Below are 23475 nucleotides of genomic sequence, written 5' to 3'. Positions count from 1 at the left end.
GCGTAAACCTGGGGAATTTTCTTGCATTTCCTCTCCGGTGGCCTTTTCTTGTCATTTGTGAAGAACGCTTCTTATTCCGTGGCTGCATCCTAGCAGGGTCTCCGTGGCTGCATCCTAGCAGGGTCTCGAGAGGACGCGACGCATGGTCTTTAATCATCACAAAGCCTTCGCCCTGTGTTATAGTCAAGGGCTCTTTACAACCAACCGCGAGCCCAAACACAAACGTTTAGGGAATGGCCCATAAGCGTCGGATACAGCACAGATGAAAGCACACCATGCTTTCAAGTTTCTCGGGGTTCCCTCACCCACATTTCTACTTTCTTTTTTTTGGCTGCGCCCTGGGCATGCGAGATCTTAGTTTGAGGACCAGGGATCGAACGTGTGCCCCCTGCAGTGGAAGCGGGGAGTCTTAACCATTAACCGTTAGAGAAGTCCCCACGTTTCTATTTTCAACAGATTTATTTGCTTATAGGTGGGGTGGGACAGGGAAGGGAGGGCAGTCGCCCAGGGCTCCTTACATGAGAAAGAAGGAAAGAGTTGAAGGGAAGGAGGAGAGAAAGAGAAAAAAAGGAGGAAGGGAGGGAGGAAGGAAGGAAGGAAAAAGAGAGGAAATCAAGAAAGAAAGAAAGAAAGAAAGAAAGAAAGAGGAAATCCAGAAAGAAAGAAAGAGAAAGGAAGAGGGAGGAAGGAGAAACAGAAGGAAGGAAAGAAGAAAGAAAGGTAGAAGAAATCCGGAAAGAAAGAAAAGAAAGGAAGGAAGAAAGAAAGGAAATCAAGAAAGAAAGAAAGGAGGAAGGGAGGAAGGAAGGAAGGAAAGAAGAAATAAAAAGGAAATCCAGAAAGAAAGAAAAGAAAAGAAGGGAGGAAGGGAGGGAGGGGCTTCCCTGGTGGCGCAGTAGTTAAGAATCCTCCTGCCAATGTAGGGGACATGGGTTCGATCCCTGGTCCGGGAAAATCCCACATGTGGCAGAGCAACTAAGCCCGTGCGCCACAACTGCTGAAGCCCGTGTGCCTAGAGCCCACGCTCTGCAACAAGAGAAGCCACCACAATGAGAAGCTCGCGCACAGCAAAGAAGAGTAGCTCCCACTCGCCACAACTAGAGAAAACCTACCCGCGGCAACGAAGAACCAACGCAGCCAAAAATTTAAAAAAGTAAATAAATTTATAAAAAGACAGAAAGAAAGAAAGGAAACCTCTGGTCCTGTGCTGTGTGCACCAGGATGAGAGATTCGATGGAGGCAGGGCTGAGTCTGGAGGCTGGTGAGGCTGCCAGGCCATCGGGGTCTTGGTTGTGGGGTAAGAGGTGCAGGAGGTGGAGGGACAGCACTTGGTGATGGAGGGTCTGGCCTGAGCCCAAGGGGCGGGGGTTTGGGGGGCACGCGAGGAGGGCAGAGGGTGGTCCCAGTAGGAAGTTGGGATAGTTACTCAGGGGTGGGGTGGGCATGGGAGTGTCTGTGTGTGTGCTTCTGTGTGTGTGTGTGTGTGTGTGTGTGTGAGAGACTGTATGTGCATGACTCTGTGAGTGTGTGGGGTTGTGTGTGGGGGGTGTGCGTGGCACAGGCATGGTGGAAGGGAAGACAGAAATCCTTAAGAACCTGACATATGCGTCGCAGCGGACTTGAAGGACAGTGAAAGCTGTCTAGACTGAAGGGAAGCGGGGGTGGGGGTGGGGGTGGGGGTGGGGAGGTGGCCCCCCCAGCTGAAGAGAGCAGGGGTGGGAGTGTCCATCAGCTTGCACTGCCCCATGAAGGTGGAGGAGGACCAGGCTGGGGACCCTGCTTTTGAAAAACCAGTGACCGGCCCCTCACAGGGGACAGAGGCCACAAGGTGTGATGGCTTGGCTGGGTGCCCAGCCAGTTGTGGAGGGAGTAGGCTTCAGGGAGGGGCATGGATCAGACCATGGACCCCATTTTGGAGGCCTGAGTAGAGGGCCGATGGGAAGCACGGGGATGGTGCTTGAGCTCTTTCTGGACCTGTACTCACCCCCCTGCCGTGCCATCTACATTTTCACCAGGAAGAACAGCATCCCCTTTGAGATGCACCCTGTGGAGCTGGCACAGGGTGAGCAGAGCTAGGTGGGCTCCACGGAGGGGCGCCCAGGGGCCAGACCCTGCGCTGAGCCTCCTCTGCTCTCTGCCCCCCAGGGGAGCACCTGAAACCTGAATTCCTGAAGGTGAACCCCCTGGAGAAGGTGCCTGCCCTCAGGGATGGGGACTTTCTGGTGGCCGAGAGGTAAGGTGCCCTGGGTCTGGGGCTCATTGCTGGGCGGAGGCAGAAGGAGGCAGACAGAAAGCTGGTAGCCCCTGGCTTGAAGATCTTTCCAGACTGCTAGGCCCCTTCCTCCTTTCAGCGAATCCAGCTCAGAGGGCTGGGAGCTGGACCAGGGGGCTGCTTTGGGGCTAAAGCTGGGAGCTTCAGAGTGGAAGGGGGTGTAGGCCACCCCCTAGGCCTGGACAACCTGGTTGCAACTGGGGAAGACCCAGGCTTGTGGGGAGCCCCTCCCCAGATGTCTGAACATGTCCTTTCAGAGTCACAGGAGCTGGGCAGCCCTGGGGCTGCACTGGGCTCTGAATGCCTGTCCCCTGTCCTCACTTTTTGCCCATCACTAATCTATCACAGCTGTCTTTCCCCTGAGCCTGAATGAAACCTCAGAATCCTTCTGAACGCAGAGCCCCAGAGGGCATCACTGATAAATGGCTGCTGAGGGAGGGGTGAAGAGGAGGTTGAGGAGGCTTGGAGGGCCCCAAGATAAGCTGTCGCCTCTCTTCCCAGCCCAGTCTCTCCTGCCCCACTTCTCCGGGCAGCCTGTGGATGCTGTGCAGCTGCAGCAGCTGTTGGGGAAGCTGACGCGTGCTTTGCAGCACCCGGATCAGGAGGTCCTGGCGGCCAGACCCTTCCTGGCCACTGAGCAGGTCTCCCTGACAGATCTGATGGCATTCACAGAGCTGATGCAGGTGAGGTTCTCCTGCCCACTTGTCCTCTGGGGCTGCTCTGGGCGCAGGCTGAGCCCAGGCCCCAGCTGCCCTGTCTCCACAGCCCACTGCCGTCGGCTGCGACCTCTTCCAAGACTGGTCCTGGCTTGCTGTGTGGCGAGCCCGTGTGGAGGCCACCCTGGGCCTTGAGCTCGTCCAGGAGGCCCACAGGTGAGTACTTCAGCCTCGGGACCCCCAAGAGGCCCAGTGGGACCCCCAGCTGGCCCAGAAGCTTGTGCAGAGGGTGAAGGAGCGGCTCCGCTGAGGGTCTGCCACGCCCCTGCGCTCTGCCATCTGCAGTAAACACTCTGTGTGCCCCCAACTCGTGTCCAGCCTCTTTCTGTCCCGGGAAGTGGGCTCTCCCCATTTCCAAATGGTCAGGGGATCTCCTGAAGTCGCGCAGCTCAGAGTGAGCAGCACTCAGGCCCCCACAGTGACCTTGCTCTGCCGCCAGGTGCTGAGTCCAGGTGCTCGGCCTGGCCACAGCCGGTCCCAACCCAGGCTGGAGGTTTCTGGGCTCCTCTGCGTGGCCCCTTGAGTCCCCTGTGGTGTCACCCCAATGCCCTGACAGCCCCCTGCGTTCCTGTTTCTTTCTCCCCACCCGTTTCTAGCCACAGTTCAGGCTAGATTGACCTGTGGATATCCCCGCTCCCTGCTTCTGGAACCCTCCTGGGTTAGTTCTCATCCCATCCTCACTCTGGACCCTGCAACGCCCCTTCGATTACGTTCTGCCATGAAGGCCTGGCCATGGGAGTGCCCACGTGGAAGCCCTTCTCAGACCTGGGCCAGGAGTACAAACGGACACCCCCAGGGAGGGAAAGGGCAAGGTCACAGCCACCCCTGACCCCTTGGCCCCAAGCTACAGGCCTCTCCCCAGCCTGTTCCTGGGTTTCCTCAGAATCTTTGCTGCTGTGAGAATTCCAGGCTTCATGAAAACACCAAGTGAACAAGAGGTTCCAGAACGCGGGGGCCTGGGCCTGGGCTGGTGGGCACAGGGCCAGGGCACAGGCTGCATTTTGGTTGAGGCTGGGTGTCTGCTGGCCGCAGCGGGGGCCCAGCATGGGCCTGGAGCTCTACCTGGACCTGCTGTCTGCATCGTGCCGCGCTGTCTACATCTTCGCCAGGAAGAACAGCATCCCTTTCGACTTCCAGTTTGTGGATCTGCTGAAAGGTCGGCATCCGCAGCTGCCCGGGTAGGAAGGCAGGACACAAGGTTGGGGTATTTCTGAGAAGCGGAGACAGAGACAGAGGAGACCCCCACAAAGTCCACAGGGGAAGAAAAGCTTCCCAAGGGAATTGGTGGTGCTCCTGCCCCGCCTGCCTTTGCGGGTCCCCACGGACTCTGCCCCACTGTGAACAGGCTCTTCTGGGGGGAAATGAGAGGAAGAGGGGCAGAGGGACCCCCACCTAGCGCCCCACCTTCTCCTCAAGGGCGCCCAGCACCTCGTCAACTGCAGCACCTGCCAATTAGTTTGGCAGAGGTCGCAGAGGCGCACGGTTATTCCTCATTTACTTCAATCCACACCCGTTCCCCCGCTCCAAGTGTTCAGACCTGCTCAGGGTGACCCCCAAGCCTGGGTGAGGTCCGTGTCCACACTCTCCATCACCACTCCAAGCAGCTCTAAAACCTCAGCTTGCAGAGGCTGGAGCCTCCAGAACACAGAGGAGGAGACCCGGGAGCCCTGGACATTATCGGGGTGGAAGTAGAGCCCCCTGAAGTGTTTTCAATGGAGGCAGCTGACCAAGGAGGAGTTAAAACTCCCCCCCGACCCCCCCCCCCCCACACACATAGGGTTCTCTGTTCGGATCACTTGGATTGAGTGCCTATGGGAGGCTCCCTTTTGGATTCCATCTGTGTGCTGGGGCTGGGGCTCCTGTGCTGGCACCTGCCCTGCTCCCCTTAGAGGGGCAGGGGGTCTAGGGGTGGGATCCAGGCCCCTAGGGGATCACAGGCTGATTCACAGGCTGTGGCTTTAGGCCCAGAGTTGGGGGTGAGGGCTGGAGGCCTCCAGCTTCTGTGAGCCATAAAGGTTGTCCTGGTCACGGAGCCTGGGATGGGGGCAGGCGTCCTGACCTGGTCCCTGTTGGGCCGCTGATTTGCCCCCTTACCTGGGGTGAGCCATGGTTTTCCTCTGGGACTCAGTTTCCCTTCTTGCGAAAATGGAGAAAAAGGCATTTCTGCCTCTGGGAGGCCTGGGTCTCTCTTCCCTGGGGTCCCAGCAGCCTCAGACCTTCCTGCACCTCTCAGGTCACCACCACAGCAAGGAGTACATCGAGATCAACCCCCTGAGGAAGCTGCCCAGTCTCAAAGATGGAAAATTTGTCTTATCTGAAAGGTAACGGTCTTCCCTGGCTCTCCCACCATGTGTCTGCTTTTCCTGGGAGAGTCAGTGGCAGCCCTTCTGCTGGTGCCTATTGATTTTTTTTTTTTTACTCTGGAAAAGTTCACACATACACTTAAGTAGAGTAAATAGTAAAGAAGAAGGAGTATAACGGACCCACGTACCCACCCCATAGTTCCAACAGTGGTCCACCCAGGGGCCCATTTTGCATCATCTATACTGCACTCTGTTCCCCTGCCTCCTGGCCACTCCATTCCTTCACCTGTAAATGTTTAGGAATGACCTTCTAAGAGATAAAGTCTCTTTAAAAAAAAAAAGCATCACCACAATACCATGATGACACCTAATAAAATTAACAATAATTCCTGTATTTCTTCATATATCCTGTTCATATTCGACAGTCTCTGAATATCTCAGACATATTTTCTTTGCAGTTCGTGCCTTGGAATCAGGGTCCAAATAAGCTGCAAAGAGTGCAACTGATTGATCCACCTCTTCAGTCTCTTTTCATCTCCAGCCCCCTCCACGCCCCACCTTGGACCTTGGACCTCTGCATTTTTGCCATGGTTGAGGAAACCACCTCCTTTGTCCTGTGGAATTTCCGATGGTCTAAATTTTGCTGACTGAATCCTCATGGTGCCGTGTAACATGGCTTTCTGTCCCTTCATTTCCTGTAAATTGGTAGTTGGATCTCAAGGTTTGGTAAGATTCAGGGTTCATTGTTTCTCAGCCTGCTTCACAGGTGGTCTCATAACTTAAAGTATATCTCCCAAGTGGACCGTGGAAGTCTGGGTGGCCCAGGGCTAGGTACATTTCTATGACTGCTGTAAGAGGGTACCACCGACTGGCTGGCTTAGAACAACAGAAATGTATTGTCTCATGGCTCTGGGGTAGAAGTCCGAAATCAAGGTGTTGGTAGGGCCATGCTCGCCATGAAGGGGCCAGGAAGGATTTGTCCCAGGTCTCTCCTAGGTTCTGGTAGCCTAGGGTGTTCCTTGTCTGGAAGATGGCCATCTTCTCCCTGTGTCTATTCACATCGCTTTCCCTCTGTGCATGTCTCTGTGTCCAAATATCCCCTTTTTATAAGGACACCAGTCTTTTTAAAAAAGTTTTTTAGCTGCATGGATCTTTGTTGCTGCATGTGGGCTTTCTCTAGTTGCGGCGAGCGGGGGCTACTCTTTGTTGCGGTGCACGGGCTTCTCATTGCGGTGGCTTCTCTTGTTGCGGAGCATGGGCTCTAGGTGCACAGGCTTCAGTAGTTGCAGCACATGGGCTCAGTAGTTGTGGCTCGCAGGTTCTAGAGCACAGACTTAGTAGTTGTCGCGCACGGGTTCAGTTGCTCCGAGGCATGTGGGATCTTCCCGCACCAGGGATCGAACCCATGTCCCCGGCATTGGCAGGCGGATTCTTAACCACTGCGCCACCAGGGGAGTCCCGACACCAGTCATTTTGGATTAGCATCTACTCCAATGACCTCATTTTAACTTGATGACCTCTGTAAAGACCTTCTTTCCAAATAAGGTCACATTTTAAGGTACTGGGTATTAAGACTTCAACATGTCTTTTTTGCGAGACACAATTCAACTCATAACCGTCTGCTTCCTGGCCCCCCAAATTCATGTCCTGCTCATGTGTGAAATACATTCACCTCATCCCAGCATCTCCAAAAGTCATAATCATCCCAGCATCACCTTTAAGTCCAAAATGCCATCCTCTAAATCATCCAAGTCAGGTATGGGTGCGATTCAGGGTTTGATTCATGCTGGGGCAAAATTCCCTTCCATCTATGAACCTGTGAAACCAGACAACAAGTTATCCTGTTTCCAAAATACAGTGGGGGGGACAGGCATAGGCTAGACATTACCATTCCAAAACAGAGGATAGGAAGGAATAAAAGGCTCGTGCATCCCCGGCAAGTCTGAAACCTGGCAGCACAAATTGCATTCGGTTTTAGGGCTTGAGCATTGTTAAAAATAAAAATTCAACTGCGTAAAATTAAAGATTCAACAATTCATGAACGGAGCAGCATCCCACCTGGAAAGGAGCTCTGATGAGCTGTACAAAATGAAAGGCTTGTTATAGGCAGAAGGAGGCAGGGAAAGGAGGTTTCTAGCAAAGAGCGGATTGTTTTAGTCAAGATCACCTTTCTTTGGGAGAAGCCAGGGGTCTATCAGGCAGATGACCTCACTAGTGCTGGCCACGTAATTCCAGATTAAGTGGTTCAAGGTCACATTCCTGGGAGAGGCTGAAACTGCAGTTAGGTTAAGGTAATGAGTCTCGGTTTGCTGATGTGGGGCTTAGCACAAGTGACCCCATTTTGGGCCTTTTGTTTCTCTTTAGCTCCATACTCTGTCCTCTGAGCCTATCAGGGTGTTGGCCCCACCTTTTAGAACCAGTACCCCAGGCCTGTGGTGGCAGGACAGCCCTACTGGGCCCTGAGCCTCCCTCTGGGTTATTCTTTCCTCTTCTTGAAGGTTGAATAGTCCCATCTGCCCATTTCACAGAGGTGTCTGACAGCCTTCGTTCATTTCATCCCATCTGTCTCCTTCAGTACAAGCTGTCAGTGTTTCTGCTGAAATGGTCCCTTAGATTCACAAGTCACCTGCCTAATATCTTTACCAAGTGATTATCCGGCCACACCCTTGGTTTTCTCTCCAGAGCAGGGCCCCCACCTCTGCCCTTGGCCTTCTTATTATGCCACCTTCTCATCCTGCTGGTCCTTCCCTCCCACCTCCCAGTCCTGGGCCTTAGAATGGCTGTGAATCCACTACCATCCCCCCTTAGACCTTCTCCAAAGACCCACCCTTCCCCCATCCCTCCAGCCTCCTGGCCCCTCTGCCCACAGGTGTCTATTAGGGCACTGAGTGAGGGGCTAAGGACACAAGCCACGCAAGGCAGAAACTCCGCTCAACTAGTTTGAGTTTATTGGGGGACGTGACAAGCCAGGGGAATCTGGACCTGGCTATGGTGGTGCTGATGCTTTCCCCCACCAGCCCACCTGCCAGCTTCTCTCAGCATTTTCTCCTATTTCCACCACCAGCAACAGCTCTGTAGCCTCATCTTTGAAGCACCTGGTCCTCGCAAAACGAGCAACCCCTCCTTCGTGGGTGATCTGAAGTTCTCAGGAAGGACAGGGATGGGCCCAGTCGAGTCACCTGCTTACTTGTGGGCCTCTCACTGGCCAGGGCACTGGGACCCATGACTGCCAGTCACCCGGGCCAGGATCACTGTTGGTGGAGCGGGTCCCCGCGGGAAAAGTGGGGGAAAGGGTGCTGGCCAGACAAAAGGCGAGATGCCAATTCCAGGGTCATCCCAGGGACTGTGATGTGGGCTGGGCCCTGTCTGCCAGGAGGTGAGGCTCCTCCGGTCACCGTAAGCTCTGATTCACCCTGGGGGCAGGGGCTGTCAGAGAACGTGCTGGTGTGTGTGGTCCCCGCTTGGTATCCGAGCTCTCAGTGTGGGAGCCGGGAGGGCTGAAGGCAGGGAATAAGCGTTGAGGACCATAACCTCCAGGTGCAGGATCAAGAGACACGGAAGGTGTGGCGGTGGGGGCGGTGGGCAGTGGGCATGGACAGAGCAGTGCAGGCCATCTCTGGCTGTCCCTGACCTCTCCCCACCCAGCCCGCACCCTCTCCCCGTCACTCATGGGTTCTGCTTTCTCCAGATTTCCCGCGCCCCCTCTTACCCCGTGTTTCCCTACGTGTTGTGCCCTGTCTGGACTGCCCTTCCTGATGCCATCCACCAACTCCCACCTGCCCCGCAGGGCCCCTCCCTGCCCTCGCTGATGGGGGCGGACTGACTGCCTTTCCCGGGCCCCTTGGGGCTCATCCTCCTCCAGGTGGGATGTCAGTGCCTAGAGCCCACCTGTGGCTGGAGGGCCCACATTGGGCCCAGGCCCGCTGGATGGTTCGTGTAGAGGGTTGGGGAGGCCAGAGGAGCGCCCTGACTGTCCTCTCTGCAGTGTGGCCATCCTTTTCTACCTGTGCCGCAAGTACAGCGCGCCCTCGCACTGGTACCCGCCAGACCTGCACACGCGCGCCCGCGTGGACGAGTTCATGGCCTGGCAGCACACAGCCCTTCAGCTGCCCATGAACAAGATACTCTGGATCAAGGTGAGCAGGGCCACAGCGGGGGCTCAAGCAAGTGTCCCTCCCTCCCTGAGCCTCATTTCCACAGCTCCCTTTCCTGCCTGCCTTACAGAGCTGTGGGGAGTGTGAACCACTGAGTAGGAAAGAGCCTTAGAAAGACAAGGTGAGGGGTGCCCAGGAGGGGCTGGTATCACTGGAGCCAGGATAAGAGTCAAGACGTTTCATTCCAAACTAGAAAATATCACAGTTGGGAATTCCCTGGTGGTCCAGAGGTTAGGACTTGGAACTGTCACTGCTGTGGCCCAGGTTAAATCCCTGGTCAGGGAACTGAGATCCCACAAGCCATGCAGCAAAACACTCCCGCCCCCCAAAAAAACACCCCAGAGTCAAAGGGCCCATAAAGGCTACCAAATTTGAAGATGACAAATAACCAGTACATGTGTCCCTACTTCTTATCCTATGCCTGTGACAGATATCAGTAATCAATCATAGGATTCTTTCCTGCTGGGACTTCAAATCCTTCTGAACAAGGGCCCCAGGCAACTTCTACCAACCAGAACTGCTAAAAGAGGCGACACCACTTTACATCCTTGGTACTGTCCACCACCTCTCTAGCAGAAAAGGGTACTGAGACCTGGAGGGTCAGATATGGCCTCCTCTCCCTCCCCTCCCCTCCCCTGGCCAGCTGCTGATCCCGATGATCACGGGTGAGGAAGTTCCAGCTGAGAAGACGGAGCAGGTGCTGGCAGAGGTGACTAACAACCTGAAGCTCTTCGAGGAAAAGTTTCTGCAGGAGAAGATGTTCATCACCGGGGACAACATCTCCCTGGCCGACTTGGTAGCCCTGGTGGAGATGATGCAGGTGTGCGGTGGGGTGACGGGGGGATGGAGCCTGGACAGAGGAGGGACTCCTCTGTGACCATAACTTTCAGAAAGGCTGGTGAATGGGGAGATATGGGGACTGTGGGAGCCACGCCTGGGTGTCTGGCCTTGACCCGGGGGCCACAGGAAACACAGGTTTTGAATCGGGGAGGATCGTGGTCATTCATGCTTCACCAAGAGTCCTCTGTGGGGGCAGGAGCTGGAGGGCCAGCATGGGACAAGGAGAAGAACACAGTGTTTCTTGGTCAGTCGGCCAGGATCCTGGATGCCTCCTCCTCCCGCTGGACTCTCCGGAAATTGTCCAGAGGTTTCCAAAGTGTCCTTCCAGCCAAAGTGCCTCTTTTCCAGAGCTCCAGACAGATAGTTGTACAGAGCAGCTCCCTGGCTCTGGGTCTGAGGGGCATCCGCTGTGCATGGGGGAACACACGTGGGTGTGGGGCGGCATTTATGTGGTTTCTGTGTGCAGGGGAGGGTGACCAGTTCTGACCTAGCTGGTGTGCAGGATGCTGTTGAGACCCTGGCCAGTATGCAAAGTGGCCCTGGTCAGTGTGCAGTGTGGACCAGCACCGGGAAAAAAACATTCCAATCTTTCCATCCCAGGTGGTGCAGTCCCCTCAGTTTCACCCCCCACCCCTTAAATTTCATTCACAACCCCCCAAACATCTTGTGTGCATGTTTCTTAGGCTGCCTGATGGCTTTCTCGTCCCCGCCCCTGTGCTTGATCACAGAGGGAGGTTCAACAGGGGGGAAAAATAACTGAATTCCTCCCACCCTCATCTGGGGACAAGGGGTTTCCCTGGAAGAGGGCAGGACCCCTGGGAGGTTTCACGCTGGAGAAGTGGGAAGCCCTGGGCCAGGGGTCCCTTAGAGAGGGATTCAGGAGCCTTGGAGCAAGACCAGCGACTGAGAGCCCCCAGGGATCTTCCATCCCCACCCACATGTGTTACATGGCCTGCAACCCCTGACCAGGCCTCAGGGGTTAGCCAGCTCACTGTCCACAGGGACAGATGGGGAGAGCCCTGCAGCTGTAGGAGGGACGCAGGTGGGGCTGGTCCACAGGCTGACCATGCCTACCTCTCTGTCTCTCCACAGCCCATGGCGGGCAACCATAACGTCTTCCTCAACAGCTCCAAGCTGGCCGAGTGGCGCATGAGGGTGGAGCTGGCCATCGGCTCCGACCTCTTCTGGGAGGCCCACGACCGGCTGGTGAAGTTGGCGGAATGGGACTGCTCCACTCTGGATCCGATGGTCAAGGAGAGGATCTGCGATTTGCTGCAGAAGTTCACGTAGTAGCAGCCCAGCCTGCGGGCCTGGCCAGCTCAGCCCCCGGCGCCTCCTACCTTAGGGGAGACGCTGAAAATCACTGTTTTTCAGTGAACTGGAACAACCGCCACGGTTGCTGAGCCTGGGACACACATCTGATGTGGTGGGTCTGGGGGGCGGTCACGAGTCCCCCCAGCTTCCAAAAAGAATTTGAAAATTAAAGGTTAAATATGATTAAACTGTCAATAATAAGAGTTGAGACTTCAGTGCTCTACTTTCACTAATGGATAAAATAGTGCGACCGAAGATCCCCAAGGAAATGGATGATTGAGCAACACCCTAAACCAATCGGCCTGCCAACTACGCATAGCACCGCACCCACAACACGGAATACACGTTCTTCTCAAGGGCACACGTAGTATTCTCCAGGTTAGACCCTTTTTGAAGCCATAAAATAAATCCCAAGAAATTTAAACAGATTGAAATCACAGTGTGTGTTTCTGAACACAGTGGAATGAAATGAGAAATCAACAACAGAAGGAAAACTAGAAGATGAAGTATCTGGAAATTAAACAATCCATTTTTAAACAACCAGTGGATCAAAGAAGAAATCACAAGGGAAATTAGAAAGTACTTTGAACAAATGAAAACAAAAACACACCCAAACTTTTGGGATGCAGCAGAAGCAGGGCTGTGAAGCAAATTTATAGCTGTAAAGGCATACAGATCTCAAATCACAACCATCAGAAGAAAAGAAATAATAAAGATTCCAGTGGAGATAAATGAAATAGAGAAGAGAAAAACAGTAGAGAAGATCAATGAAACAAAAACTGGATTTTTGAAAAGGCTGTCTCTCGTGCTGTAGTTTTCAGCAAGACCCTGGATCAAACTTCACTCACAACACTCAGGTTGTGCTTTTTTTTTTTTTCCTTTCAGCAGACAGTTACCATTTTTTTGTTGTTGCTGAGAATAATTAAGAACTACTCAGCAAATTTCAGGTATACCATGCAGTGCTGTTAACTATAGTCACCATGCTGTGCATTAGATCTCCATAACTTATTTATCTGGGGTATTCAAAACTTTATACCCTTTGACCAATATGTTGCCATTTCCCCCCTCCCCCTCCAGCCCCTGGTAACCACCATCTACTCTCTGCTTGTTAGAGTTCCACTTTTTTTAGATTCCACACAGCATAAGTGAGATCAGGCAGTATTTGTCTTTCTGGGCCTGTCTTATTTCACTTAGCGTAATGACCTCCAGCTTCATCCATGTTGTTGCAAATGACAAGATTTCCTTCTTTTTAAAGGCTAGATGAAAGATTCCTCTGTATGTGTCAGTGTATATTCTCCAATTTGTCTTTATCCATTCACCCCTTTACAGACGCTTAGGTTGTTTCCATATCTTGGCTATTGTGAATAATGCTGCAATGAACATGGGATTACAGATATCTCTTCCAGATCCTGTTTTCATTTTCTTTGGATATATGCCCAGAAGTGGGATTGCTGGATCTTTCAGTGGGATTGCTCCATCATTTTAAAGGTGGGGAAACAGAGGCCCAGAGGAGGGAAGAAACAAACCCAGGGAACGAGATTGAGGCACTGGGCTGGCAGGAGCAGGAAGACCTGCTGTCAGAGTCCAGGGCGCGCACCGGGGCGAAGTGAGTTAGCCCACCACGCTGACCGTAAACCCAGAGGCTTTGCCTCTTGCTGGCGCCAGGATCTCTGCAGCTTGTGGCCAAGAGCGTAGATGCTGGAGTCAGACTTTCTGGACCTGTAATCAACTGTGGGCCTCAATTTTCTCATCCGTAAAACAGGAAGTTCTGACACACGCTACAACTAGGATGAGCCTTGAAGACGTTATGCTCAGTGAGATGAGCTTGGGCCTGGGGGCCCTCTGAGCCCCCCAACCTGCCTCCCCGAGGGGGACCATCCGGAGCCCTCGCCCAGCCCGCAGACTCGCCGGGCTTCCGCGATTGCACCCAAGTGCGCGGCCAGAGCGCCAATGGGGAGCTACCGGGGGGCGGGCCGCGCTGCCGCTCGTCAGACCCAGCGCTGGGCTTGCTGTGTTCCGTATCCCGTGCTTTGCGAGGCTGGTCCGCCCCCGCCATGGGCCTGGAGCTCTACCTGGACCTGCTGTCCCAACCCTGCCGCGCCGTCTACATCTTCGCCGAGAAGAACGGCATCCCCTTCGAGCTGCGCTCCGTGGACCTGCGCAAAAGTGGGCCAGGCCCGGGTCTGGGGGACCGAGAAGTCAGTGAGGGACGAGGAGGCCGAACACCAATTAGGGGGACCCCTCTCCGAGTCACCCCCGTCCTGGGGCCAGCACCGAACAGGTGAGCCACCAGGGAGATACGAGATTCGGGGATCCCCAAACTCTGTTTGGTCCCATGGAATGGACCACGGGGCTCAGCTGAAGCGGAGTAAAAAGTGGGGGAGGCATGAGGAAAGGAGGAGGGACACTGCGAACAGAGGGGGTGCACCTGGGCATAGGGTTGGGGCCCCAGGGAAAGGGGCAGGAGGAGGGGGCTTTAGGGGGGCCGCATGGGGGGTGTGGCAGAGTGAGCCTCTCCTTTGTGGCCCCAGCTGCTGATGCTCTGGCCTGGGCTGCACTGGGTCCCCCTCTGTCCCTTCCTCCTCCTCCTGCTTTGCCTTCACTTACCTTGTCCTCTGCCTCTTATTCCTACCGGAAAGGGGGGCAGCCGACGGGGAGTTATGGGAGCAGGAGGGGGACTGCAGGGGCTTGGCGAGCCCTGCACTCTGAGCAAGAGGGTTTGTTTCTCTGACAGGTCCCCAAGGTCCCAAGGGCACAGCTGGCATGGCAGCTGGGGTAGGCGACAGCAGAACTCCCTTTTTGCTGGCGGGGCAAGTAGGGCAACTCTGCCTGGCTGAGCCTTCCACCCAGGGCCCCCAGCTCGGTGGGCCTCGCCTGCCATTCTGCCTTTGTGCCAGCCTGTCCTTCTGCCTGAATCGCCATCTCTTCCCAGCCTCCTCTGGGGACTGCCCACTTGTCCTGCCCAGGGGTTACCTCTGCAGAGTGTGGGGTAGGGGAGAGGGCATGGGGACAAAGGGATGTCCAAACTGGGCTGTCAGATAGAGGGTGCAGTAGGAGGTGTGTTTCACCAGGAGAGGAGGGGAGGGTCCCTGGTGAAGGAACAGTCAGAAGGGAGGGAAAGGGAGGAGAGAGAGTGGGGCTGAGGCTGGAGGGGTGAGGCGGTAGTGGATAGTTTATGGCTTTGAGCAGCTTCCCCCTGCTCCCGTGGTAATGGGGAACCACTGAAGGCTGTTGAGCGTGGCAGCAGTGATGCTTAAGTGTCCTTCAGAAGCTTCTCTCTGGCTGCATCTGAAGGAGCAGAAAACACTCATATGAGCTTGAGCAGAGGTCAGGGTCCTGGGGGACAGTGGGCTGCACCTTTCCGGGGAGCTGTGGTGGGACAAGAATGCAGAGCCTAACGACAGGGCCAGCTCTGTCCCCGGTGCCCAGGGCAGGGTGAGCAAGGGGACACTCAGGGGCCTGTGGAAGTTGGTTGCAAGTAAGTGGACACCAGGAAGAGGCCACTTGTCTGTGTTTGGTGACCCTACCTTAGAGTCCACAGGGAAAGGGGCACCGTAGGGAATCACAGTCCACTCAGGGCACCAGCCTCCCGGCCCCTGCAGTTGGGGACACCCTGCATGGGCGCTTGTGATGCTGGTAGTGGTGGAAAGGCAGTGGGTTGGGTGTCTGTGAGGGCCCAGGCAAGGAGAGGCCCCACCCTGGCTGGAGCTTCTTGAGTTCTGTTTTGGGGGCGTGCTGTTGGGGGAAGGTTATGCCCACCAGGACCTGGCAAGGGGTATCAAGGTCTTTTGCACCAGCTGGCAGAACAGCCTCCCACTCCTCCCACAGCAGCCTTTCCACACCGGAGAGCAACCCGGGGCTGGAGAAGAGCCATGAAATTGGGGCCTGGGCCTTGAGAGGGGGGTGGCGTGGGGGGTGGGCGCAGCCAGGCAGGGCTTGGCGTTTTCCTCCCACCACCCACCACGATGGGCTCTCTGCAGGCCAGCACCTCAGTGATGTCTTTGCCCAGGTGAACCCCCGGCAGAAGGTGCCTGCCTTGAAGGGCGGGGACTTCATTTTGACCGAGAGGTAACTGGGGAGCCGGGGCTGCTACCAGACCTCTCTAGAACCATCTTGTCCTAGCTCTCTATTTCATAGACAGGAAACTGAAGTCCTCCGAGGTGAAGGGCCCTTTGCCCAACATCCTACAGAGAGTCAGGGCTTGACCCCCGGCTCCTGCCTGTCCACGGTTTCAGTTCACAGGGATGGTTGGAAAAGAACTCATCTGTTTTACATCTGTACCAATCCTGTGGCTGTTGGTGATGGGTCCCCGGGCAGGGGTGCGGGGCAGGGCGGCTTCATCCCCTCCAAGGTTGCCCGCTGGCCAAACTTGTGTTTTGATGCCCCAGTGGTTCCATCTCTGGGCTGCCCCTTCCCTGGGTGGGCCATGCCCGTGGGAAGACCACCAGACACGTGCATGTTTTGCATCACAACAGTCCCAAGAAGTAGAAATCTCTTTAGGGAGGGTGAAATTTTTTTCCAGTTCCGCCCCCTTCATCACCTACGTCACGCCTCCCACAACAAGGGGAACCTGGAACTTTTGAACTCATCTCTGGAATCTTGAGGTGGATGCACCCCCAAAGAATTCCTCCCACCTTCTGCCAGCGCCATCTTCCTTCCTGCTGCCCTTACTGTCCTGAGTCCTGTGCTGCCCACTGTTGACCTCCCAAGCGTACCTGCCAGGGGCAGCATGCAATCTCTGCATTTCTCTGTCTCTTCTCCCCTATTTTGGGAGGTGCATGGCTCCCAGGGACCTGTAGCCCTCCTCGGAGCTTCCTTGAACAATTAGTTGGGAGCAAAAAGAGCAAAAAGACAAGTGAGCTGTTCAGCTGCGTGTGGGTACAGGGTTCCCAGTAGGGAACCTAGGCCAGTGGTAGATACAGAGGTTTTCTGCCCCTTTGGCTGGGATGCCCAGCCCCTGGGGTATCCCGAGTTCCTGAAGGCCTTCCTATGGCCCCAAATTCCCACATTCAGTGCCCTTCCGGGTCCACCCCCGCCCCAACACCAAGGCAGTCCTCCTAACCCAGGGCAGGAAGGGAGCTGTGGGAGCGTTGTCTGTCCTGCTGGTTCATGATCCTGCAGCACTGCCCGCCCCCCCCGCCCCGCCCCGCGTTTCCAGCTGGTGCTTTAGGGACAACAGGAAAGCCTTTTTGAACCATCAGGCCATCTGGGAGGGGCTGAATGTTGGATGACGAGAGTAGATGCAGACTGGAAAGAACTGAGCTTCTTTAAGGCTCAGCTTTGATGCCATCTCCTCCAGGAAGCTCTCTCTGGTTTTCCCATCAGAAGCTGTCTCAGAACACTTGGCAGGACTTGCTGTGGGATTTCGCCTGGTGATAGGATGAGCTTGGGTATTAGCCATAGACAGACTTTCAGTTCTGCCACCAAAGGCTGTGTGCCCTGGGCAACTCCCATTTCTGTTCTGAGCCTGGCTTCCTTGTCTGGAAACCGAGCAAATACCTTGGCACCTGGTCAGGAAGGTTAAGGAAGGGACTCTGTATAAAGCCCCTAGCTCCATACTTTCCCCCACCCATCATGTCCTCCCCTCCCCCACAGTATGGCCATTCTGCTCTACCTGACCCGCAAGTATAAGGTCCCTGACCACTGGTACCCCCAGGACCACACAGGCCTGTGCCCGTGTGGATGAGAACCTGGCCTGGCAGCACACAACCCTGCGGAGAAACTGCCTCCGGGTCCTGTGGCATAAGGTGAGGTGCCCCTCCCCAGGCGGAGGCAGTGAGGACATCGCCCAAAAGGGCTTGGGCAACATCGCATTTATTCTTCCTTTCAGTTTGAATAGCTTGTATTGACCTGACTTTGACTTCCTAATCCTTCCTTCTGTTTGCTGGTAAGCCCATCTAATACATTCTTTATTCGAGATATGTAATTTTCAGTTCTAGAAATTCCATTTGGTTCTTTTTAGAGTTTCCATGTCTCTGCTGAAATTCACCATCCACTCACCCACTTGGTCCATCTTTTCTTCTAAATTCTTTAACATATTTATAATAGTTACTTAAAAGTCTTTGTCAGCTAATTTCAACCCCTGGGTTCTCTGCGAGTCTGTCTCTACTGGTTGTTTCTTTATCCTTCTTGATTATGGGCCACATTTTCCTCTTTCTCTGTATGTCTTATAATTTATCATTATGTGCTGCACATTATGTATAAAAGGAGAGTAGAGACTGAATACATAATAAATACCCGAGAAAGGGCTTGCACTTTTCTCTATCAGGCAGTCTTGGTGGGAGGTTCCTCCCTTCCAGCTAGTCAGGAATGGGGCTGGCATGTGGCATTAGTTAGTTTCAGTTCATCTCTGGTTTCAGGTATCCGGAGGGTGGAATCAGGTTGCTCACTTTCCTCCAGCAGGGATTTGGAATCTAAGCACCAACTACCACTGTAAGATGGCTCTACTTTTCAGCCCCGCCCTAAGTTCCCCACGTGGCTGCTTCATCAGAAAACTCCTATGCTGATGGCAGGCTTACACCTCTGCTTGCCTGGACCCCAGGGATGAATGTGGCTTACCTAGGGAGGGCTCGTGCCCTCTGGAATTTAGTTCATTTAGTCCAGTGCTGCACCAAAGTACAAAGTGAGATATACGCAGTCTTAAATCTTCTAGTAGCCACCATTAAAAAGTAAAAAGAAACAGTTGAAATGACTATATTTTACTTAAGCCAGTGTACTCAAAATAGTAAAATTTTGGCTAATAAACACATGAAAATATGTTCAGTATCACTAATCATTAGGAAAGTGCAAATTAAAACTATAATGAGATACCACTTCACCCCCACTGGAATGGCTATTACATATATATATGTGTATATATATATGTATATATATATATGTGAACAAAATAACAAGTGTTGGTGAGAATAAGAAGAAATTAGAACTCTTGTGCACTGTTGATGGGAATGGTAAGTAGTGCAGCTGCTGTGGAAAACAGTATGATGATTCCTCAAAATAATTAAAAATACAATTACCACATGACCCAGCACTTCCACTTCTGGGTATATACCCAAAATAATTGAAAGCAGGGTCTCGAAGAGATGTTCATAGCAGCAATATTCACAATAGCCATTATTCACAACAGCTGTGGGAGCAACCCCAGTGTCCATCAACAATGACACTGAAGTGCCCCTCAGTGGTTCTGCCTATGTTTCCCTCTAGGAGTTTTACTGTTCCTGGTCTTACGTTTAGGTCTTTAATCCTTTTTTTTTTTTTTTTTTTTTTTTTCGGTACGCGGGCCTCTCACTGTTGTGGCCCCTCCCGTTGCGGAGCACAGGCTCCGGACGCGCAGGCCCAGCGGCCATGGCTCACGGGCCCAGCCGCTCCGCGGCATGTGGGATCTTCCCGGACCGGGGCACGAGCCCGTGCCCCCTGCATCGGCAGGCGGACTCTCAACCACTGCGCCACCAGGGAAGCCCTTTAATCTACTTTGAGTTTATCTTTTTGTATGGTGCTAGAGAATGTTCTAATTTCATTCTTTTACATGTAGCTGTCCAGTTTTCCCTGCATCACTTACTGAAGAGACTGTCTTTTCTCTGTTGTATATTCTTGCCTCCTTTGTTGTAATTGACCATAAGTGCGTGGGTTGATTTCTGGGCTCTCTATCCTGTTCCATTCATCTGTGTCTGTTTTCTGGTGTGTATTTTACATGCACAGCACATTTCACCTAAGACGAGACATATTTTAAGAGCTCAGTAACCTCTCGTTGCCAGTGGTTTCCATATTGGACAGAACAGGTTTAGGCTTTTTTCTTTCTTTTTTTGTTCTTTCTTTTATTTTCCTTTTTTTAAAGTTCTATATTCTTTGAAGACTTTAAAGAAAAATAAGGTTATTTTCTTTTCAGTGTTATGGTGGGAGCAGTGGCTTTTTTGTGACTGTCATATCCTCATCAGAAGCACTCCTCATTTTTGAAAGTGTATGGCTAATTCTGGGTCATGAGTTTTATTGTGTCTTCTATCATTTTTTTATATGAAAAAGGAAACATTAGAGAACAAAAGTCAAAAGACCTCTTTGTTGCCCTTGTACCTTCCTGAGGTGCCCCCTGCTCCCCAGGATCTGGTTCAAGTCCTTTCAGTTCACGATTTTCTACATTATTACATTTATGTGTAGCCATAAAAATAAAGTTTTGCTTTGAGTGCTTACAATTTTATATAAATGCTCTCATATCATTCTGGAACTTGCATTTTTCCATAGTGCTATGGGTGGGTCTAATTTATTTTTTTCTAACTACTGTATAGCATTTCCTGATAAGAATAAATCAGAATTTATTTATTACCCTCTTATGGTCTTTTATATTTAAAGAGGAATAAAAACACTTTTTAAAACCCTAAGAACTTTGGAACCACCCCATGGGAACAGAAGGGAAATGTAGACAGTCTGCTGCTGGGGTGAGGCAGAGAATACACGGGAGGTGGACTTATGTGGGGTTTGGCAAACTAAGAGCCGTTGTTCCCCCCACCCTCCCGCTTCCCCCACCAAGGAGTAGCTTCTCCCCAGCAGCAGCCTTAGATGCTGTGCTGGTGGCTAGGTAGGAATGCTGGCCCTGTGTGGCCAGCACCTTTATGTTAAAAAGAAGCTGGAAAGTTCAGGATTTTTATATGAAATGTCTCCACTTTTAAATGTCAGCAAGTGATCCATAGTTTTAAAAAGTCTGCAGCCAGGGGCTGCCCTGGTGGCGCAGTGGTTGAGAATCTGCCTGCTAATGCAGGGGACACGGGTTCGAACCCTGGTCTGGGAGGATCCCACATGCCGCGGAGCAACTAGGCCCGTGAGCCACAACTACTGAGCCTGCGCGGCTGGAGCCTGTGCTCCGCAATAAGAGAGGCTGCGATAGTGAGGGGCCCACACACCGCGATGAAGAGGGGCCCCCGCTTGCTGCAACTAGAGAAAGCCCTCGCACAGAAACGAAGACCCAACACAGCAAAAATAATAAATAAATTAATTAATAAACTCCTACCCCCAACATCTTCTAAAAAAAAAAAGTCTGCAGCCAAAGGAATGTCATTAGCCCAGCACTGGCCTCCAGGCCACTGGTGGGTGATCACTGACCCTGTCTACCTTGTTGTTTGGGGGAGGAAACAGAAGCCACCAGGGCTTGTGCACAATCTTAGTCCTGTTTACCTTTCCAGAGTCCCAGGCTCCCCAAGCAACTCTACCCAACAAAACACCAGACTGAACATGAAGCTCCCTCCCCTGCTCCACATCCACTGTGTCTCCCTGACAGCTCTGGCAAGCCTGAGGCTGTTGATGGCTTCACCCCAAATGCCCTCCTCCCAGAATCCTGAACGCTACCCTTTCCTGGCTCTTCTCTCTAGTCCCTGGCAGCTCCCTGGGTCAGAAGACGTCAGTTCCACGCTTGGCTTAGTCTCTTCTTGGCTGTGTGGTCTCAGGCAACTGTCTGTCTCTCTCTGGGCCTCACTTTTCCACTTACAAGATGAGCCCTGTACTATTATTCCCATATCACAGATGTGGAAATCGAGGCTCAGAGAGTTTGAGTGTTTTGCTCTAGTTCACATAGTTTATAAGCAACAAAGTTGAGACCTTAAAAGCCCATCCTCCTAATTATACTGTATGAGGTACTGATTTTATAATCTGGGGGAAAGAGGTTATAAAATAATTGTTCCTAAGCCAGGCCCTCCCCCCAAAGTATGAAACTCATTGTTCAGGTCCCCTCTGAGTCATTCTCAAAGGGGTTTGAGTCCTTCCGTCAGATGCCCCAGGCTCAGATTGTGGGAGCAGGAATAGTTCCGGGAAAAGGAGTCCTTTAGGAATTTCCCTGTAGGAAAAAAAATGCATGGAACCAGGAGGCAGCTCTAAGGGCAGGGAGACTTGCCTTCCTGCCTCTGAGGCTGGACTGGGTCCTAACCCCCCACTTTGCCTGCCCACCCACCAGGTGATGCTCCCTGTTTACCTGGGTGAGCCGGTCTCTCCCGAGATGCTGACAGCCACGCTGGCAGAGTTGGACGTGACCCTGCAGGTGCTTGAGGACAAGTTCCTCCAGAACAAGGCCTTTCTCGCTGGGTCCCACATCTCTCTGGCTGACCTGATAGCCATCACGGAGCTCATGAATGTGAGTGGGCAGTTGTTGGGGGGACTAGGCAGGGGAGGTCCTGGGTGGCTGCTGAAGTCCTGCTCACACTGCCTCACCTGGCCATGGGACTGTGCTTATGTGTAGAAACCTTCTGGGGTTCTGTGGCCTCCAAACCAAGTAGATGCTGCCATACTTGGCCTCACCCTGTCTCATCCTGTCCCCTGTCTCCCTACAGCCTGTGGGTGCCGGCTGCAGAGTCTTTGAAGGCCGACCCAAGCTGGCTGCGTGGCATCAGCGCGTGGAGGCGGCAGTGGGGGAGGTCCTCTTCCAGGAGGCCCATGAGGTCATCCTGAAGGCCAAGGACTCCCAGGCTGCAGACCCCACCATTAAGCGGAAGTTGATGCCTAGGGTGCTGTCCATGATCCAGTGAGCCGGGAAGCCTCTGCTCTGCCCTTGGCAGTTCACAAAGCACCTTCCTTTCCATGTCCCATGGGAGGCAGACCCAGAGAGCAGGCGTGACTTGCCAGAGTCCCACTGCCCCTCTGCTCCCTGGGCCAGGTCCCCACTCATCTTCCACAGCTGCCTAAAAGCCACGATGAGAATGGCATACCCAGACCTTGTCTCCTTTAATCACTGCATCTTCTTTTCAGTTTGGGAAATAAACCTGGGCTCAGCCTGAGCCTCTGCTTCTAACTCTGACGTGTGGTTTATTTGAACTTCCTTCTGTCCTGACCTTGGTCTTGGCCTCTATTCGAAAGACAACCCCCTTTCCTAGGCCCCATGGATCAGCTTCCCCCTGATGGTTGTCAAGAGTGAAATTAATAAATGCCCCCTTGCCTTCTAGTTCTTAGAGAAAGACAGCAGAGGTATCGGGCATCCACTGGTGTTGGCTGTAGGCATGCCAGCTATCACTTTGCTGGGCCAGTCACCCAGGACGTGGCCCTTTGGCACCAAGTATTGTAAATCACAAGTCCTGCATCTGTCCTGAGGAATTGGTCGGGAGGGGAAATCCAAACAGCAGCTCTCCTGGTCAGGACTCAGTCATGAGGGGCCTTAAATGCCACACTTAGGAGCTGCAAACCATGAACAGGAACGGAATGCTCAGCTTGCATTTTAGAATAATATTCTGCCTGCTGTTGGGGGTTGGACTGGACGGTGGCCAGGGAGGAAGCAGGGAGATTTGGATATTGCAGTAATCCGGCCAAGGGTGACTTGTGGAGGAGGGCAATCCACTGGAGGGGGTGGAGAACATGGCTCCGCCCTGGGGGGATAGGTCTTCTTTAAACTGGGAGCCTGGGGCCCAGGAAGGCCAAGCTATTCTCAAGTTTTGCAGTAACCGATCCTCTTGCCAAGGGGCTTTTTCTGAGTCTTGGGTTTGGGGACAGGGTTTTTTATCCAGGACGCTTGCTTAGAGAATGAGGGCATCATAGCCACAGACTTCAGGAGCTCCAGGGTTGTAGTTGGAGGGGTTTGGCCCTGCAAAGGAAGTGGGGAGGTTCCAGGCCCCCCTGCAAACCTCTAGATGGGCCCCACAGGGCTTCTGCTTTGCTGGAGGGATTAGCCGGGAGTGTAAGGAAGGTTGGGGAGGGGCGGCTTCCTGAGGTGTGGACCTAGTCTTTGCTGGGTGCAGAGGTCCACACGCCCTCCCCAGCCTCCACCCTGTGCAGTGGGCCCAGGGGAGGCCGTGGCACCTCCTTTCTCCTCCTCTATTTGTGTTCCTGGGGACTCTTAAGTCCCTCCTCTTTCAGCCCCCTCCGCGAGTGGGAGAAGGTGGCTTGGGCCAACACTTTCGACTCTAAATTCACTG

At 53.4% G+C, this 23475-nt stretch overlaps 2 protein-coding genes across 2 annotated transcripts; both read left to right on the top strand.

Annotated features, from left to right (window-relative positions):
- The first annotated feature begins 620 nt into the window (after positions 1–620).
- LOC101320341 (uncharacterized) lies at positions 621–22863 on the top strand. Its single transcript, XM_073790886.1, has 12 exons — positions 621–1153; positions 2146–2233; positions 2774–2955; positions 3038–4144; positions 5222–5309; positions 9277–9427; positions 10089–10265; positions 11378–11571; positions 11660–11711; positions 13424–13765; positions 21531–21707; positions 21904–22863. Exons 4-12 carry the CDS (start codon positions 4033–4035, stop codon positions 22096–22098), a joined length of 1488 nt encoding a protein of 495 aa, XP_073646987.1. The 5' UTR covers positions 621–1153; positions 2146–2233; positions 2774–2955; positions 3038–4032; the 3' UTR covers positions 22099–22863.
- On the top strand, positions 1951–3434 carry LOC117307739 (glutathione S-transferase theta-2-like). The gene is made up of 6 exons (XM_073790887.1): positions 1951–2062; positions 2146–2233; positions 2352–2430; positions 2806–2955; positions 3038–3144; positions 3428–3434. Exons 1-6 carry the CDS (start codon positions 1951–1953, stop codon positions 3432–3434), a joined length of 543 nt encoding a protein of 180 aa, XP_073646988.1.
- Positions 22864–23475: the final 612 nt, after the last annotated feature.

Source organism: Tursiops truncatus, chromosome 13 (assembly GCF_011762595.2).
Source record: "Tursiops truncatus isolate mTurTru1 chromosome 13, mTurTru1.mat.Y, whole genome shotgun sequence".
NCBI lineage: Eukaryota > Metazoa > Chordata > Mammalia > Artiodactyla > Delphinidae > Tursiops > Tursiops truncatus.
This window is presented reverse-complemented; position numbering and strand designations above follow the sequence as displayed.

Coding starts and splice junctions, on each gene's coding strand:
- LOC117307739 (XM_073790887.1), top strand. CDS start 1,951: ATGGTGCTTGAGCTCTTTCTGGACCTGTACTCACCCCCCTGCCGTGCC. Junction 2,063..2,145: donor CCCTGTGGAGCTGGCACAGG/GTGAGCAGAGCT, acceptor TCTGCCCCCCAG/GGGAGCACCTGAAACCTGAA. Junction 2,431..2,805: donor GAGCTTCAGAGTGGAAGGGG/GTGTAGGCCACC, acceptor TTCTCCGGGCAG/CCTGTGGATGCTGTGCAGCT.
- LOC101320341 (XM_073790886.1), top strand. CDS start 4,033: ATGGGCCTGGAGCTCTACCTGGACCTGCTGTCTGCATCGTGCCGCGCT. Junction 4,145..5,221: donor GTTTGTGGATCTGCTGAAAG/GTCGGCATCCGC, acceptor TGCACCTCTCAG/GTCACCACCACAGCAAGGAG. Junction 11,572..11,659: donor GATTTGCTGCAGAAGTTCAC/GTAGTAGCAGCC, acceptor ACTGTTTTTCAG/TGAACTGGAACAACCGCCAC.